Source organism: Herpailurus yagouaroundi, unplaced genomic scaffold (genome assembly GCF_014898765.1).
Source record: "Herpailurus yagouaroundi ecotype Mexico unplaced genomic scaffold, PumYag 295, whole genome shotgun sequence".
In the NCBI taxonomy this organism is placed as follows: Eukaryota; Metazoa; Chordata; class Mammalia; order Carnivora; family Felidae; genus Herpailurus; species Herpailurus yagouaroundi.
This window is the reverse complement of record NW_024412512.1, coordinates 1,548,437-1,566,333: the sequence shown is the minus strand read 5'-3', so window position 1 is coordinate 1,566,333 and position 17,897 is coordinate 1,548,437. Positions and strand designations below refer to the sequence as shown.

The following is a 17,897-nucleotide window of genomic DNA, read 5'->3' as shown; positions in this document are numbered from 1 at the left end:
AAACCGTGAATCTCTGGGCTGGTTCTGTATTTTCTCTCCCTCGTTTTCATCTCCCACAACCCTCCCCTGAGGGGCCAGCCTGGACTCCTGGCCTCTCAAGAACAGGGAGACTATTCCGTGTTCCTTCTCTAGTGTGTTCTGAGAGTCCACCCATTCTCCCTTGGGTAACCCCCGGGGCCTCCCTTTATAACTGCTGCAGGCAAGGGGAGTTGTCCCTCCAGCGGCTTGTCCTGGCCCCCACCCCAGTGCTCTGTGTCAGCAGGGACTTCCTGGGGACCCCACTCTACAGGCGACCTGCTCCATCCATGGGTGGAGAGACCCAGTTTCCAGGTTTGCAGCTGCCCTGGGGAGCACCCCTCTCGTGGGGAGCACGAGGTTAGCACGCATCTCCGAGGGCACGTGAGGCTCCTCTGGGCTCACCAGGGCAGCCCTGCCCTGGGGACACCGGTCTGCGTCAGGATGGCTGTGGCCGTGGCAACCACACTCCTGGTATGGAGCAGGTGGGGCCGTGGGCAGCCCAAGTGGTGCTGATGCATCTGTTTGGAGAACCCTGCTCTGAGAAGCACTGGCTGGCACGTGAATACCAGCCATACGTTCTGGAAACATCTACACGTGTCTTCGGTCTTCCCACATAATCTCATTTCTTCTGTCTTGTGTGTCCGTCCCTGAGCGGCCCCACACCCAGCCTAAGTGTTCAGGAAAGCTCCAGAAACTTTGTGTTGGAACCGCTGGCAGAGTGGGATGAGGGGAAGAAAAGGAGCGGCTGTCAGCATCTCCTCCCAGAAGCTGGCAGCTTCTCCGCGCGCCTTGACAAGAAGTGTGTCCCGCTCAATTACTGCCCGATCCCACACGAGGTAGAAATAGGATCTTTCTGAACGTTGCTGTCAGAGGTGCGTTGAGGGGGCGAAAGAAACGGCAATTAAGCACAGAGTTAGCATAAGTTGTGACTTGGAGAAAGCTCCCGGGAGTGGATGGAGCTTTGGGATGCAGGGCAGCCGCAGATGGAAACGGGGGTCTGTTCCCACCCCTGCACCCCCAGGCTCCTGGGCGCCGGGCTGCAAGCCCACCCAGTTTCCGTCCCAGGATGCTGAGGGGTCCCCTGCGGTCAGTGCTTCCCCTAGGGGACTGGGCAGCGTCTGGGGACGTGGCGGGGGTGGGGCCAGGGATGTCAACCAGCCCCCCCGCAGTGCCCGGCACCCCCCCCCCAGAGGACGACCGTCGGTATTGCCAGCACCTGGTGGGCCCTACGTAAACTTGTCCTGAACAGTTGGCCCCCACGAAACCAGTCTGTTTGCTGGCTCTAGAGGGCTCCTGTAAGTCTGCAGTACAAACTGTGCGCGCCAACCTGGGTGACTTGAAAACCCCAAACTGAGCTGGCTTTCCCAGCACCCCTCCACCTCCTCTCCCTCTTGAAAAGCAATGATTTCAAAGGGACTCTCGTGGGTGAGACGCTCGGGCCACCAGGTGGCGCACCGGCACCGCGGCCTCCCGCGTGCCTCCATCCCAGGGCTGGCGCGCGGCCTCTGGACAGAAAGAACGAGGCTACGTCCGTTTTTGAAACCACCTGGGCAGGAGGCTAGAAACTGCCATGGCCCTAGGGGTCAGAGCTGTGCTTTCAGACCTGGTTCCCTTTCAGGATTGTAAATCCTCATAGCCACGGACTTTCTGCTGGGCGCTGTGCCATGACAAGGCCGCCGTCCTGGGGTGCCTGGTACAGTGTAGGGTGGGAGATACAGATCCCTTCTGTGCCCAGGTCGGAGAATGGAACCACAGATTCTGCTCGGCTTGTGGCTGTTGGAAGCATGTGTAACACATGCACATAAGTGCACACATCATGAGCAAACAGCCCGATGAATTCTCCTGCAGGGAGCATGCCCTTGTCATCAGCACCGGGGCCAAGAGCAGAACCCAGCCATCTCCCCTCACATCCCCCAAGGGTAACGCTGCCTTAGTGTTGATTGCCATGGGTTAGTGTGGCCTGTTTTTGAATGTGTGTAAAACAGAATTTTTTTAAAAGGCAAAATTATAAAGATCATAGAAGAAAATTTAGAATATGACTTGAGGTGGGCAGATTTTCTTAGAGCATAACGGTATGATAGTTAATCTTTTAACGTTTCTTTTTGAGGGGGTGGGTGGGGAAGGAGCAGAGAGGGAGACACAAAATCTGAAGCAGTTTCCAGGCTCTGAGCTGTCAGCACAGAGCCCGACATGGGACTCAAACTCATGAATGGTGAGATCATGACCTGAGCAGAAGTGAAACACTTAATTGAGCCACGCAGGTGCCCCCATAATTTTATGTATCCACTTGGGCAGGCAATGATACAACAGCCCAACTTCCCAGTCCCTCAAATACAGCAAGTTCTTATCTATGTTTATACCAACTGTCCTCTGCTGCCCTACATTCCACACACACATACACACACACCCACAGTGGACTTGGTTAGTTTGCACACAAAACTCTTTCTCTTCAGGGCTTTTTTTTTTTTTTTTTTTTTTTTTAGGAGAGAGAGGGCAAGTGGGGGAGGGGCAGAGAGAGAGGGACACACAGAATCTGAAGCAGGTTCCAGACTCTGAGCTGTCAGCACAGAACCCAACGCGGGGCTTGAACCCATGAACTGTGAGATCACGACCTGAGCTGAAGTCAGATGGTTAACCGACTGAACCACCCAGGCCCCCCTCTTCAGGGCATTTAGTACAGTTGGTAGTTTTTCCGTTACGTATGTGCATTACCTAGTTACTTTCTGCCTAACAAACTACCCCCCCCCCAACTTAGTGGCTTTGAAACAGCAACATTTGTTATCCCATAGTTTTTGTGGATTAGGAATCCAGGTGCAGCTTAGATGGGGCCTCAGCTTCAGGGTCTCTCAAAGTCTATAATCAAGGTGCCCACTGAGCAGCGGTCATCGGAAGGCATGACTGAGACAGGACCCCCTTCCATGATCATGATGTTGGCAGGATCCAGTAATTTAACAGGCTCTTGCACTGAAGGTGACGGTTGGCTGGCGGTCATCCTCAGCCCCTTGCAGCGCGGGCCTCTCCAGCATCTCAGCTTGCTTCGCAAAGGCATACAAGCCGAAAAGGCAATGGAGTTGTGCTAGGAGGACAGAAGTCGGTGTTTTGTAACCCAGTCAGGGAAGTGACATCCCATTCGTCTGCCATATTCTGTTAGAATCAAGTCCCCAGGGGCAGCCCAGAGTCAAGGAGGGAATCGCACAAAGGCATGGGTACTAGGATGTCGAGATCATGTGGAGCCATCTTAGAAATCTGTCCATCGTGGTGTGCTATTAATTCATTTATATTTGTCTCTCTCACTAGACTGTGAACTGTGAGGACCTAGGGTTCGTTTTATACTCCATTAATGGAAAATTTGGGGGGGGGTGCCTGGGTGGCTCAGGTGAGCATCTGACTCTTTGGCTCGGGTCATGACCTCACAGTTTGTGAGGTTTTGCCCCTCGTTTGAGCTGTCAATGCAGAGCCTGTTTGGGGTTTTCAGTCTCCTTCTCTCTCTGCTCCTCCCCCGCTCACACTCTATCTCTTTCTCAAGATAAACAAACATTTAAAAAAGAAATTTAAAATTTTTTAGTTGTGAGATATACATAAAATTAAATGTACCATTTTAACCACTCTTAAGGGCACAGTTCAGCAGCATCAGGCAACACTCACACTGTCATGCAGCCACTCCCACCATCTGTCTCCAGAACTTTCCATCTCCCCAAACTGAGACTCTGTCCCCATGAAACACTGACTCCCCGCTCTTTGTCCCAGCACTGGATCCCACCAGTGCTCTGGATGGGATTCCTCTAGGGACCCCCTGTGCGTGGAGTCACACAGGACATACCTTCTGTGTCTGTCTTCTGTCACTGCACACAGTGTCCTCTGGGTCCATCCACACCGTGGCACTCTGTGCTTTATTCTTAGCAGCTCTCTCCATGCCTGGCTCATAGTATGCTGACAACAAGACTTTAGTAAACAAATGAATACAGTCTTCTCTTTTATAACTCTTATTGCTTTTTAAAATTTTTTAAATTCTTGTTTTAGTATATGTGCTGCCGAAGTGAGCACATAACTCTGGTTGTTTTTATAGGGCAGTGAAACAAGCTTTTTAAAAAAGTATTATCTTCTCTCTGTCTAAAAACTATCAGCAGCATTGATACAATAACCAAATGATTGTGTTAAAAGATGCTGGATCTGTCACGTCTCTGACCAAAACTGCAACTGCTCCTTATTTCCCTCCAAGGCCTCTTGTGACCCATGTCCTCTTATCCTGTGCTTTGGCCACACTGGCATTCTTGCACAGACCCGCCAGGGCCTCCGTATTCTCAGTCCCTTATGTGTGCGATGGTCTGCCTCCATATACCCGCTGGACTAACTTCTCCATGTTCGCCTTTGCTCAAACATTAAGCATCTTACTTAAAATAGCAACCCAGGGGCGCCTGGGTGGCGCAGTCGGTTAAGCGTCTGACTTCAGCCAGGTCTTGATCTCACGGTCCGTGAGTTCAAGCCCCGCGTCAGGCTCTGGGCTGATGGCTCGGAGCCTGGAGCCTGTTTCCGATTCTGTGTCTCCCTCTCTCTCTGCCCCTCCCCCGTTCATGCTCTGTCTCTCTCTGTCCCAAAAATAAGTAAAAACGTTGAAAAAAAATAAAAAATAAATAAAATAGCAACCCATACCCAGCACTTTTGATAGCTCCTCATTGGCTCTTTTATCCCAGGGCACTTGTTACCTTCCGACATAATTCCATTACTTACTATGTTTACTGATTATTTTCTGTGTCCTCCTAGAATGTAAGCTCCAAAGTTGGCGGGGTGTGGGGAGGGTGGCGGATCTTGGTTTGTTCACAGATGTTCTTCTACAAGAGGCCCTGGAACACATAGAAGGCAGGGATGTGGACACAGATGAATCTGCGTCTTAAATTGAAGGGAAGGACACCAGCGTCGTGGACGCTCAGGGAGAGACAGTCTCCCGTAGCAAATGGTTTCCCATCAATGGCCAAACCTCCCTAGAGCGGGATTCAGCACCGGGCACCCCTGGACAGCTCTGGCAGCCAAGTCGTACCGGAACCATTCTTCTAGGGCTGGAGTTTCCCGCCGGAGGCACCTGCTGGCTGTACCTACCGCTCAGAAACAGGAAACTACTTTCCCATGCCGGTAGGAGAGGTGGCGGGGGTGGCGGGGGGGGGGGTCCACAGGATGAGTGGCAACCACAGCGGCTAATGGACACGATGCACTCGGCCCGTGGCGCTCGGGGTAGCCAATGAGCAGCGGCGTGGGCGGGGCGTGGGCAGCCGCGCGCGGAGCCGGGGCTGGACAGGAGCACGGCTTGTGGGGTCGAGACCGCGCGGCGGTTGAGCGGCGGGAGGCGCCGGCGGGCGGGCGAGGGCCCGGCGGAGGTGCGTGCGGACAGGGGCCGGGGACCGGGGGCCTGGGGCTGGGTGCCAGGGCAGGCGTTTCGGGGTCTGGCCGGCTCGGCCGCCCGTTAGCGGAGGCCCGGCTGCGGCCCCGAGGCTGGTTTCCCCCCCGATCGGCGAGGTCTGTCTGTAGTAATTAGCTTTCGAGTCCCCCGGGCAGAGCGCGAGTTGCTCCCTCCCGGGCGGAGCCCTCTCGGCCTCGCCCTCCCCGGGGCCCCCGCTGCAGCGCGGGCACACAAGAGACGCTCGGTGTGTAGTGAGTGAATGAATGAATGCGCCTGTGCTGTCCTGGTCCCACCCCCATCAGCCCCCGGGTTGAGAGCGCACAGCCCCCCTCCCCACCCGCACTGCACAGACCGGGGCATCTGGACACCCGGCAGGGATTTACGCGATGCCCGCCATCGACCTGCCTGTGCACTGGGTGCTGCTGGGGGGCCCGCCTCCAGCAAGACAGGCTCTCAGCTCGCTCGGAGCTTGCAGCCCTGAGCAAGGGAGCGCATTCAGGGACTCTGAGTTATGCAGTTTCCCGTAGAACAAATAATGCCAGAACTTCACGCCAGGGAAGGGGAGGGAGAGGCCCCTCCATCCGGTGGCATCCGAGCTGAGACCTGAAGACCTCAGTGAAGTGGGGTGTGGGCAGTGAGAGCTGGGAGGTTAGGAGGAAACCAAGGGACAGAGGAGCAGCCAAGGGCCCTCGTACTAACAGTGACGCTTTCGAGTCCAGGGCGATATCTGCACCACTTGGGTTCGTGGAGTCCTGTAAAGAGGTCCACGTGCTTCATTCAGCTCACCTGTTTGCTTGCCAGTGGTTACTGAGCATCTGTTCTGCACCAGGACTCGCGGTGGGTACAAGGCATACAGTTTAGGGCACAGGTCCGCCAGGGGAGGCCCTTCCAAGGCATCCCGGAGGCAGTGACCTAAAAGACAAGACATCATCAGGAGGTCAGGGGGAAGATATGTTCCAGGACAAGAGAACAACCCATACAAAGGCCCTGAGGCAGGAACGGGCTAGGCATATTCAAGGCCCACAAAAGCCCATGTGGGGTGAGCGAAGCCGATGGTGCAGGGCCTTCTGTACAGGGTATGGTGCTTGGTTTCACGTACGGGCAGTGGGAAACCAGTGGAGCAGCACCACCCGATAGAACATTCTGCAGCAATGGAGATGTTCTCCGTCTGTGCTGTCCGGTATGGTGGCAACGGCACTTGTGTGGCTATTGGACACTTGCAGTATGACTGGTGTGACCGAGGAGCCGAATTTTGCCTTTCATTCATTTCTCCTTAGCTTAAATAGACGCACGTGGCCAGTGGCTCCCATACCGGACAGTGCAGCCGTGGATACTCCTGCGGAAGGCAGGGATGCGGGCCAGGCCTGGAATGGAGCAAGGTCCTGGGGGTGATGGGCTTGGTCACTAGAGCTGGGCAGGTGATCCAACAGCTGACGCGGTTGCCCCTGGCGTTCACAGCGGATGTCCCGAGGCATGAGCCCCCAGCCACGTGGCTGGGCCCAGTAGCACATCGTGGGACGGGAGTGTGCACCCACACATGGTTTGGCCCTGCGGTGACCGGAGCAGCCTGGACCACCACCATGATGAAGTTGTTGGTGGCCAAAGTCCTCTGCATGGTGGGCGTGTTCTTCTTCATGCTGCTTGGCTCCCTGCTCCCGGTGAAGATCATCGAGACGGATTTTGAGAAGGCCAATCGCTCAAAAAAGATCCTCTCGCTCTGCAACACCTTTGGAGGCGGGGTCTTTCTGGCCACGTGCTTCAATGCCCTCCTGCCCGCCGTGAGGGAAAAGGTAAGGGGTCCCCGGGGGTAGGCGCCGCCCTTGGCACCTTATGGCCAAGGGTCACTGACGTTTTTTCACTAAAGCCACCAAGCTGGGTGGAGCCTTGACACTGTAAGAGTGACAGGAAATGGATTTGCTGTGTGACCGCGCATTGCTTGCTTCTCTTCTCTGGGCCTTGTCTGGTAAACAGGGGGTTTGAACTAGACACAGGGTTCCCCGCTGGCGAGCTCACCCGTTGCTACCTGAGCAGACTGCCCACCATGGCTACCATACACTTTGTCCTGAAGCTGGCAGTTTGGGCCTCTCTTCAACACCTGTATCAGTTAGCTGCTGCTGCCTAACAAGTCACAACAGACTTAGCATCTTAACCGGATACGTGTTTATTATCACAATTTTTGTGGGGCTGGAGTCTGGACACCACGTAGCTGGGTCCCCTGCTCCGGGCTCTCTCAGACAGCGTTCCGGGTATCCGTGGGCTGTGTTCTCACCTAAAGGTTTGAGGAGACGGGTCGGTTTCTGAGTTCATGTGGTGGTAAGGCAAGTTCAGCCCTTCCCGGTTGTCAGACCCAGGGGCCTACTTTCTCCCCGGCTGCTGGCAGAGGATGGCCCTCAGGCCCTGGCCACGTGGGCCTCCCCAACACTGCCGCATGTTTCATCAGCAGGCCACAGCCGGTGCCTGCCTCTTGGGCGTCCAGAGCTGCGAGTTGACACGTTTCTGTGGCCTTCCGCTGCTAACCTCGTGCTCCTTTGTTCACAGTGTGGGAGACTCACACAGTCAGCGTCCAGGGGGGATAAAATCTCAGAGTCCTCAGGCCCAGACTGCTGTGATGGTGCATGTGGCCCTTCCATGGTCCTCCCAGAGCCACTGCATGCCGCATGCCTGCCCGCACCTGAGCCTTGGCGGGCCAGGTCCCTCCCCTGCGGCCCCTGGCCAGCCTCAGCTGGCACGGTCACCCTGCAGAGAGCAGTGCTGCACACTGTGGCTTTTGCGTCTGCCTTGTCTTCCTCGATCTGATCTGATCCGTGTTCATCCCTGGGGTGGGGGGTTAGTGCTCCCCACGTGCTGGTGTCTCCCCAGGTGTAGCACACGCAGGCCTCTGTGAGATGTTTGGCAAATGAATGAAGCGGCTTCTCTACAAAACACGGCCTCTGCGGTAGTGGGGGTTCCCCTGTGGGGGACGACTCTCCCGCCAGGGGACACTGAGTGATGGCAGGTCACTGGGTCAGGGGGTCTCACCTGGGCGTCCTACCCCCAGGGTTACTGGATGATGTCTGGAGACATCCGAGGTCATCACGACTGGCGGAGCTCCTGGCATCAGGTGGGTGGGGCCAGGGATGCTGTTCAACACCCTCTCCCACCTCCCTCTGGTGCCCAGAACGGCCCCCGGACAGAGAATGACCTGGCCCCAATGCCAGCACTACCCGTCGCAAGTCGTGACGACCAAAATGTCCTCAGACCTTGCAGGTGTGCCCTGGGGCAGGATAGCCCCCAGTATGTGTGTGTGTGTGTGTGTGTGTGTTCCCCGGGCTGTCACGAAGGCTGTGACAGAAAAGAAAGGGGTGCCACGAGCATAGTTTGGAGCGCCTGGCTCAGGTGGAGCCCTCGGGAATTGCGTGTGCACGTGAGCATTGTGCAGCCGTGAGTGAAAGTGGAGGGGGCGCGGTCCAGACGGCCGACAGCTCAGCCTGCAGCCCCCAGGCCGGACCAGCGTGGAGTGCACACACACCCTCGTGAGCAGGGGCCACCCGACCCAGCTGTGAGGAGTGGCAGCCTGTTTGTAGGCCTGTCTAGTCACGTTTCAGTGACTTAAAATGAAACACGGTTCAACATGCCCGTCCTTGGCCGCACCAGCCACGCCTGAGGTCCACATGGGCCACGCGCGGCTAGTGACTTCCGTATCGGTATCAGCACAGACAGAAAGCCTTTCTGTCACTGGAAAGCTCTACTGGACGGGGCCAGCTCGAGGCATCTGCGGGGGTGCAGGTGGATGTCTGAGGAGTCTCCCTCGTTCCCAGCTTGTCCACCCAGGAGGTCGGGGTGCCTTGTGCAAGCAAACCCCACGCAGGCCCCAGGGCTGCAAAGGCCAGTTGCTGTGACCGTGATGGAGGCCAGAAGGCTGAGATCACCGTGTCAGCAGGGCTGGGTCCTTCTGAGACCGTGAGGGAGAATCTGTCCTGTGCCCTTTCCCTGCTTCTGGAGGTTTGTTGGCAATCCTTGGCATTCCTTGACTTGTAGGTACATCACCCCAGTCTCATGCCCATCTCCCCGTGTCTCTGTGTGTCCTTTCCTTTTGTGTCTCCTAAGGACACTGTTGCTGGACTTAGAGCCCGCCCTGATTTAGGATGATCTCGTCTCAAGATCCTGATGCGTGAGTTTCCTGGGGCTGCCGTAGCCGTGTGCCACAGCTCAAACCATGAGCATTTACTCTTGGTCAGTGGGGAGGCTGGAAGTCCGAGACCAAGATGCCGGCAGGCCTGGGTCCCTCGCAGGCCTCTCTCCTTCCTGCCTCTTCATGTGGTGGTCCCGTGTCTTTCCTGTTCCTGTAAGGACTCCAGTCCTGTCGGCTCAGGGCCCACCCTAACAGCCTCACTGTCACTGAATCGCCTCTCTCCAAGTAGGGTTAGTGTGGAGATTCTGCGGGCTGGGAACCTTTAAGATATGAATCTCTCCACCGGGAGCACCTTAATTACATCTGCAAAGACCCTTCTTCCAGAGAAGGTCACGTTCTGAGGTTCCACGTGCACGTATCTTTAGGGACCACGGTTCAGCCCGCGGCAGCACAATTAACGTTATTGGGCCGATTTAGTAGATGTCACGTAAAGCCTCACAACCCCCTTTGTAATAGGGTTATTTTTATGTTGTTGTTGCTGTTTTTTCCAAATCCACCAAAGGGTGAGTCCACCTTCCCCCGTTTTTAGCCTCTTGTGTGAACGGGGGGCTTCTGTGCTTTGCTAGCTGATCAGTGAGATCTGGAAACCCTGTTGTGTTGGTGGCGAGTGTCCAGGCCTCCCGCCTCTGAACCCCTCTCCCCCTTCTCCTCCCTCACACATCCTCCGCTCCAGCTCCAGAAGGTTCTGAGTCTTGGGCACATCAGCACCGACTACCCGCTGGCCGAGACCATCGTGATGCTGGGCTTCTTCATGACCGTCTTCCTGGAGCAGCTCATCCTGACGTTCCGCAAGGAGAAGCCGTCCTTCATCGATCTGGAGACCTTCAACGCCGGCTCGGACGCTGGCAGCGACTCGGAGTACGAGAGCCCCTTCATGGGGGGCACGCGGGGCCATGCACTCTACGCGGAGCCCCACCCGCACGCACACGGGCTCAGCGTCCAGGAGCTGTCGCGCTCTAGCCCGCTGAGGCTCCTCAGCCTGGTGTTTGCCCTGTCGGCGCACTCCATCTTCGAGGGCCTGGCCCTGGGCCTGCAGGAGGATGGCGAGAAGGTGGTGAGCCTGTTCGTGGGGGTGGCCGTCCACGAGACGCTGGTGGCTGTGGCCCTGGGCATCAGCATGGCCAGGTGCTCCATGGCCCTGAGGGACGCGGCCAAGCTGGCCGTCACCGTGAGCGCCATGATTCCCCTGGGCATCGGCATCGGCCTGGGCATCGAGAGCGCACAGGGTGTGCCCAGTAGCGTGGCCTCGGTGCTGCTGCAGGGCCTGGCGGGCGGCACGTTCCTCTTCGTCACCTTCTTTGAGATCCTGGCAAAGGAGCTGGAGGAGAACAGTGACCGTCTGCTCAAAGTCCTCTTCCTGGTGCTGGGTTACGCTGTCCTGGCCGGCATGGTCTTCCTCAAGTGGTGAACTGCCCACCGCCCGCCCGCCGGACACAGGCGGTCCCCCAGCCCCCCGTCCCCCAGGCGGGGGCGCTCAGGCCCCGGGCTTCCGCCTGTGCATGGAGGGGCTGCGCCCCAGATCCTATGCCCCGAGCCCGAGGCACCGCGACCACTTTTAAAAATACTGCTCTTATAATTACTTACCAAAGCTGTGTGGCCATGTCGTCCTCTGGCATCGGGATCTGAGGACTCGCACAGGCGCTGGGGCCCGGGCACCCAGAGGGGGTCGGGCTGGGACCCTCCCCTCCCCCGCACACTCCCACCTGTGTACAGGACAGGAATATGGCCTATCTGAGCCGCTGAGCCCAGTCGGAGGCTTGAGACTTGCGTCCTCTGCTCCCAGCTGGCTCTGTTCCTAACAGAGGAGCCCGCCAGCCTGGAGCGTCTGACCAGGGATCACAGGGCAGCTCTAACTCCTGCCACCTGACGCCGTGCCTCCTGGGAGACGGGCAGGGTCCTGGGCACCTCAGGACTCCCCTCCTCCCTGCCTTCCTGCGTGCCCCCTCCCACACACCCTTGGTGGGCCAGGTGAGCGTGTGGGTCCTTTAAGGGAACAGAGGCCCATGGACCCGAGAGATGCGCAGGTGGGGCCGGGGGCCAGCGTGGTTGGTTGGTTGTCAGTCCTGTCCCTGGAGTGAGACAGACTTCCGTGGGCTATGGGGGCAGGGCCACACGCCATTCACCTTGCCCGACGCACAGACACATGAAGCCAGCACCTGCCTCGGGTGAGTGTGGGGCTGGTGCCAACCCTGGGCGTCGGCTCCGTGGCAACCTGTTGTCTCAGAAGCCCAGAGCCGTGCCTCTGGGAACGGAGTCAGGGATGACAGCCTTTCCCAGCGGATTCCACGTGTCTGGCTTGAAGCCACCAGAGGTGCTACTTGAGGGAGGGCGGGCCCGTGGCCAGGCCGGGTGCTGGTGGCCTCAGCCTCCCAAGCTCCGTCACGGGCACTCGGGCCTCCTCACTTGGCCACTCAGCTGCAGGCACGCGGGCCCTGGAGCGCGCCTTCCCAGGACCCTGGATCTCCACCCTGCGCCCCTCACGGCCGGCAGCCCTACCCCCCCCACCCCCCCACCCCCGCCCCACCGCTCAGCAGATTAAGCCCTGGCAAGCACAGGCCCCTTCTGCCCCGGGACGTGAACTGCCTGCCCAAGGGTGGGTGGGTGGGTGGGCGCGCCCGCACCCCAGGGGCTGCCTGCTGCCACCGCTCAGCCCCTCCCAGCACAAGGCCCGAGGGGACACCTGTGCCATGGCCCTGGCCCCCTTGAGTTTTGTCACAAGAGGCGGGGGGAGTGGGGATGTGTGTCCGAGCCCCCCCACTTGTGCTCTCCCTGCCCCCACCTTGTCATGTGAACTGTCCCATTGCTAGAAACTTCTTTTCTTCTGGGGCCCCATCTCTGAACCCCACACGGCCCGCCCTGTCCCTGTGCTGGGACGATGACCGCCATGGGGATCGGGGCCTCCACCCTCCTTTCCACGGTGGCCTAAACCCAGTGTTGGCAGCCTCTGCTGCCACACGTCACCCCACCCCGGAACTGGAAGTTTCCACCCATTTGGCCTTCTCCCCAGGGGTGGGGAGGCGGGTGTCTGTGGAGCCACCAGGTTCTGTAGCCCACCTTCACCTGGACCGAGGAAGTTGCTCCGGGGTCTCAGCTTTGTATCCCCCATCACTGCCGAAAGCACACACACAACAGGGTCTCCCCTCCTGCCAGCCATCAGCTCCATGGAGTGGCCCTGGGGACACCACAGCCTGACTGCCCATGTCCCCCCGCCGAGCCCATGGAGGTCCCCAAGGCCATGTTGTCCCCCTCACCCTGAGCCAGCTTCTTGACCAGCCAACCCAGGAAGGGCACCGTCACGCCAGCCAGGAACCTTGGGGTGTGGAAAGACCCGGGTGTCCCTCTGTGGGCCCCAGGCCAGCCACCCTGGTCCCCAGCATCCTAACCCTCTCCATCTGCTGGGCCATGGCCACTCCTGGCTGACGTGCTCTCCCTATGGTCCCACCAGCCCCAGCAAAGCTGCTTCAAGGACCCCGGAGCCCCGAGAAGTGTGAGGGGGCTATGTGGGAAGAGCGGACACAGACTGCCACAGCAGCCCCCCAAGGCCACTCCCGGCCACCCCTCCTGTCTTCTGTGGTCAGCGGAGCCAGGATCAGCCCTGGGACCTGCTTATGGAAGCTGCCACGGTCGGCCAGCCGTGAGGGGTGACAGTGTCTTAGCTTTGGTCAGCTTTCCCCGCGTGGGGTGAGGAACAGACCGTCCCCACGTCAAGGTCGGAAGAGTGGCTGTTTTGCCCTCTGACGGAGGCCCCGGAGAAGCAGCACTCACTCCTGAGCTTCCCTGGCCCCTGGTGGCCCTGTCCCCCCACCAGCTCTAACACAAGAGCACTGCCACTTGCTGACAGGAGCTTTGTCTTGAACAAGACTGGATTGCTCACCACCTGGCCCAGGATCAGCCCCCCCTACGAGACTGGACGTCAGCCGCAAAAGGCCATCGCTATGCAATTTGTCATATTGAGGGAAGGTCGGTGGAGATTCCTGCCTCCTGGGGGTCTTTCTCAGTAAGGGGGTGACCCCCTAGGGCGCACCAGGCAGTGTCTGGGGACATCTATGTTTGCCACATGGGGGTGTCCTGGCACCCAGTGGGTGGGGCCGGGGTGCCACTCAGCCCCCACAGTGCCCTGGACACCCCCGCAGAGGATGCCCCCACTGGGCTGAATGTCCTTGGTGCAGACAGGGAGAGATGCTGCTTTGAGTCACGGGAAGTGATGGTGAGTTGTGTGTAGAGGCCAGTTAGCCGTGAGATCCTGTGTGCGTGTGCAAAAGAGGGAGGCGCACACCTGCTGACAGCGTAGCACACTCGGCCGGGACCGGAGGCGCTGCCGTCGCGGCGTGGACGTGAGTGCCCAGACCGCACACCCTGCTTTCTGTCGTAAATAACCGCAGCCTCAGCTCAGAGCACCGGGCACCAACCTTGTCTGCGTGGACTTGGCAGGGTCGGGGCCGCCCCCGGCCACCTGATTGGCCCTGACCCGGCAGGTTCCTGGATGGGCAGGATTGGGGGGGTGCCCTGGGCTGGGGGCGTCATTCAGAGCTCTGCCAGGAGGAGAGTTACCTCCAACCGGGCTCCGGTCGTCGGCCAAGCCCACTGGAGCGTTTGCCTCCGCCAGGAAGTCCCTGGCCTCACCCTCAGCCCTCTGAGGTCTGCTGTGCGTAGGGGCTCACGGCACAGGCGACAGCTGGATGGAGTCACCCAGATTCCCCTCCCTCATCTGGAGACAGGAGGAAATTACGAGGCGGCACCCAGGCCTCGTGGATTGAATCAACCTTAATAGTAGCGTGTCAAGGCTTCTGTTGTCTGCTGTTTGCGTCTCTGGTGCAGAAGTTATTAGTGTGGGGCGGGGACGGGCAGCACCGGTTCCCAGCCAGTGTCTTTCCAGCCCCCAAGACAGGCAGTGGATGGGATGGTGCCTCCACGGATGGTGTCAGACCTCCCCTGGCCACTAGCTCTGGACCCTCGGCCCTGTCAGGAAGAGGGAGGCACGCGTCCCACCTGGCCCAGCCTGCGCCCGCCCTGAACCATGCACCAGCTTGTGGACAAAGCCAGTGACCAACCTTTCTGACCTTCCCAGCGCCTCCTGCAGGCGGAGAGGGGTCCACTATAGGGCACGGGTGTCATTCCAGAGGACCCTGGAACTGTTCTCCGGGCGGTCAGGTGCTGAAGCCACACTAGGCCGAAGCAGGGAGAAGCCCTTCCGTGTCCTGTCACCCCAGAGGCCTCTGTAGCTCCCGGGGCAGGGACCGTTGACCTGGCTGGCTGCGGTGTCCCGACTGCGGGCTGTGATCGCGGGCTGCCCACCCTGGCTGGACAGATGGGCAGTTCAGAGCTCCCACTTCTGCAGCGCACGGGAGGCATGACCAAAGTAAACTGCTCCACAGCTGGTGGGGCCTCTCCCTCAAGGGACCGGCTGGGCCTCCCTCTGACCCCTTGGGCTGATGGCCTAGAACACTGTCTCCATCTCGGCACCATAGACATTTGGGACGGTCTTGCCCAGTGTAGGGTGGGAGCAGCATTCTGGCTGCGGGGTGGGGCTGCCGGACTTGCATCTCTGCCAAGCCCCCCGGTTATGCTGGTCTGGGGACACGTTTGGAATCCATTGCCCTCTGGGCTCTCTCCCCCAGAACTGCCGACACAGGACTGTCCTGGGCACTGTGCAGGGGCGGGGGGGGGGGGAGGGAGGGAGCAGCATCCCCAGCCCCAGCCCACGTGATGCCAGGAGTACCCCAATTGTGGCGACTACAGATGTTCCCAGACACGGCCCCGTGTCCCCTGGGAGCAGACTCACCCAAGGGTGAGGCCCACCACCCTGGGACGCATAGCAGCTCACCTAGTGAGGGGACAGATGACACCCACGTGCAGTGCAGTATCAGGTGACAATGACAGAAAAAGCAAAGCGAAGGGAGAGAGACAAGGACAATGGAAACAATGTTAGCAACATGGTCCGGGAGGAAATCTCTACGAGCCACTCGAGTCCCAAGAAGTTGGGGAAAGAACTTTTCCAGTGGGGGGGGGGGGGGGGGGGGGCAGGCTGTGCCAAGGCCATGAGGTCTCTGGGAGTCGTGGCCCTTTTTTCTGACTGACCACAGCCACCCTGGCATCACAGGGCCTTATTCTGCCAGTGCAAAGACTTCAGTGACCCCATACTTGGGGAGGAACCCCGGGCTGCCTGCACTGGCCCGCCAGGTGGCTTTGGTGAGGAGCCATCCTCTTTCAGACGGGGCTGGGGTCTAGCTCCTGCAGAGACTGACTGGCAGGAATTTGGGCTCGGGAGGGCCAGCCCATTCATTTTTCAAGGCAAACTGAGTTTTGACAAATGATTTTCTTCTTTTCAAATGTTGACACCAAACTTAAAAAAAAAAACAAACAAAAAAGCCTTTGTGGGGCAAACTGCATCTGTTAGAGGCTGTGTGACACTCAGCCTCTGCTTTGCCCACCTAATTGCATTAATCCTGGGAGCACAGAGCCAGAGAATGCATCTCAGCCACCTTCCTCCCCCCACGGTACCACCGGGAGTGGGGGGCGGGGGGGGAGGAGGGGATGAGCATTGGGACAGGGACAATTCCCACGGGCTGCCAGGCCAGGCCAGGCGCTGGGACTTTGCAGGTGAACGCTTGTCCATTGCAGCGGAGAGGGCTTCTGCAGGACAGGGATGGCCAGCCAGGGACAGCAAGAAGTCTGGGTGGCAGCTTCAGAGCTGGAGGGACTCGAGTTCCAGCCCCAGCCGGCCTCTTGCCAGCACATACCCACGCTCACAAAGGCCAGGGCCCCCCGGCCGGCCGTAGGCAAGGGTCACGGCTATCCTAGTTTGGGGTGCTCCGATGGCGATTTGGGCCCCCATGCCCTGGGGAGAGGCAGGGAGGGGACTCGGGCCTGTCCTCCCCCAGCTCACAAGGCCAAGAGCCTGGCCTGGGAGCTATAAATAGCCACAGAGTGGAGCTGCTGGCTGCGCCCACGCTCCTACGCATGAGTCAGCCTGCCCTGGCCTGGGCAGGCACCTGGAGGAGCCGGAGAGCTGGCCAGAGGCTGGAGGCCCAAGCCCAGTGTGGGCCGGTCGCTCAGGAGACCACGGCAGGCAGGCCACTGGAGTGGAAGGGAGCGGGGCTGTCGCCGCGGGGTACCCATGTGCCTGGCAGCCCCACGTAGGCAGACGTCATCCGGATCACTCCCTGCAGCCCTGAGAGACAACAGTGATCTTCATTCGCAGATGAGGAAACTGAGGCTCAGAGGGGCGCTTGGCTGGGACATGGCAACCCAGACCAAAAGTTCTTACCTATCTGCCGACCGGGCCGTCTTCATCTCTGGTTGAGGGCACCCCAAGATGAGGGGCTGGGGCCAGATCACGCTCTGAGGTGCCCCAACAGGACAGGAGGGAAGTGTCCCCGGGGGACAGCTCCAAGCAGCCCCCAGGGGCCAGGAGGAGCGCTCAGGCCGGGCCTCAGAGGAACTTGGACGCCAGGCTGAGAAGCTGGCGAAGGGAGCCACAGGCAGCATTAGAGTATTAGAGGCCCTTGTTGGAAGCTGGGCATTCAATGCCCGGGAGGAAGGAGGGTTGGAGGGGTGATCCTGGGAGACCAGGAAGGAGGCAGGTGAGAGAGGCCTGCAGATGAGGGTCTGGAGGGTCTGGATCGGGGAGAAATGGGGGCCTCTGAGCCCCAGAAGCAGGACGAACCTCAGCCCAGCCTCTGTGGGAGCCAGGTGGCTCTGAGGGACGGTGAAACAGTGGCCACGTTTCCAAGGGGAGCAGGAAGCATCCACCTCAGTCAGAGCCATGGAGACGATGAGTCAGTGAGGATCCAGAAGCCAAAAGCCCGAGGGGCCTGTAGGCTCCAGCCGAGCATCTGCTCACACACCTCATGATGGGGAGCTCACCACCTATCAAACACCATTTACCCTCCCACTGTTCTGGCCCCAGAGAGTCCCTTCTCGTGGGACCTTGGTGTCGACCTTCCCATCAAGGGGCACCTTCCTCTAACGGGCTTTTTGGAGCCTGGGGCTGTCATGCCCCCCCTTAGCCCGGCTGCTGCACCTGACAGTCCAGTCTCCAAGACGAACCTCTGCCCTCCGTCCTGTTTTTCAGGAGCTGTCTTGTTGCCTTAAACCGGACACACAGACACCGAATGCACAGGCACTTCAGAAAGGCAAACATTTATTCCCAGCGACAACTACCAGAGGAAGATAGACGTTTCCGACAACAAAGCCACCAACCCGGCTCCGAAGCCCCCTTTGTTCACCCCTCCATTCAAATGGGCCCCCGGTCTTACAGCTGCCATCTCCCCCTGGGTGGGCTGCACTTAGGGGCACCGACCCAGACCTAGCGCG

General features: G+C 59.1%; 1 protein-coding gene and 1 long non-coding RNA gene across 4 annotated transcripts; one reads left to right on the top strand and one right to left on the bottom strand.

Annotated features, from left to right (window-relative positions):
- Nucleotides 1-3,582: 3,582 nt before the first annotated feature.
- LOC121021498 (uncharacterized) lies at nucleotides 3,583-6,317 on the bottom strand. The gene is made up of 3 exons (XR_005786557.1): nucleotides 6,197-6,317; nucleotides 4,722-4,859; nucleotides 3,583-3,948 (listed from the first exon to the last, which is right to left on the bottom strand). It is a non-coding gene; the product is annotated as an uncharacterized LOC121021498 (long non-coding RNA).
- Nucleotides 4,898-14,359, top strand: SLC39A3 (solute carrier family 39 member 3). Of its 3 annotated transcripts, XM_040461901.1 has the most exons (4): nucleotides 5,294-5,387; nucleotides 6,130-6,247; nucleotides 6,869-7,200; nucleotides 10,255-14,359. In XM_040461901.1, the coding sequence occupies exons 3-4, from the start codon at nucleotides 6,991-6,993 to the stop codon at nucleotides 10,987-10,989; spliced, it is 945 nt and encodes a 314-aa protein (XP_040317835.1). In that variant the 5' UTR covers nucleotides 5,294-5,387; nucleotides 6,130-6,247; nucleotides 6,869-6,990; the 3' UTR covers nucleotides 10,990-14,359. The 3 variants fall into 3 exon arrangements, with proteins under 3 accessions (XP_040317836.1, XP_040317834.1, XP_040317835.1); XM_040461902.1 differs by lacking the exons at nucleotides 5,294-5,387; nucleotides 6,130-6,247 and adding an exon at nucleotides 4,898-5,145; XM_040461900.1 differs by lacking the exon at nucleotides 6,130-6,247 and having other exon boundaries at nucleotides 5,202-5,387.
- The last annotated feature ends 3,538 nt before the right edge of the window (nucleotides 14,360-17,897 follow it).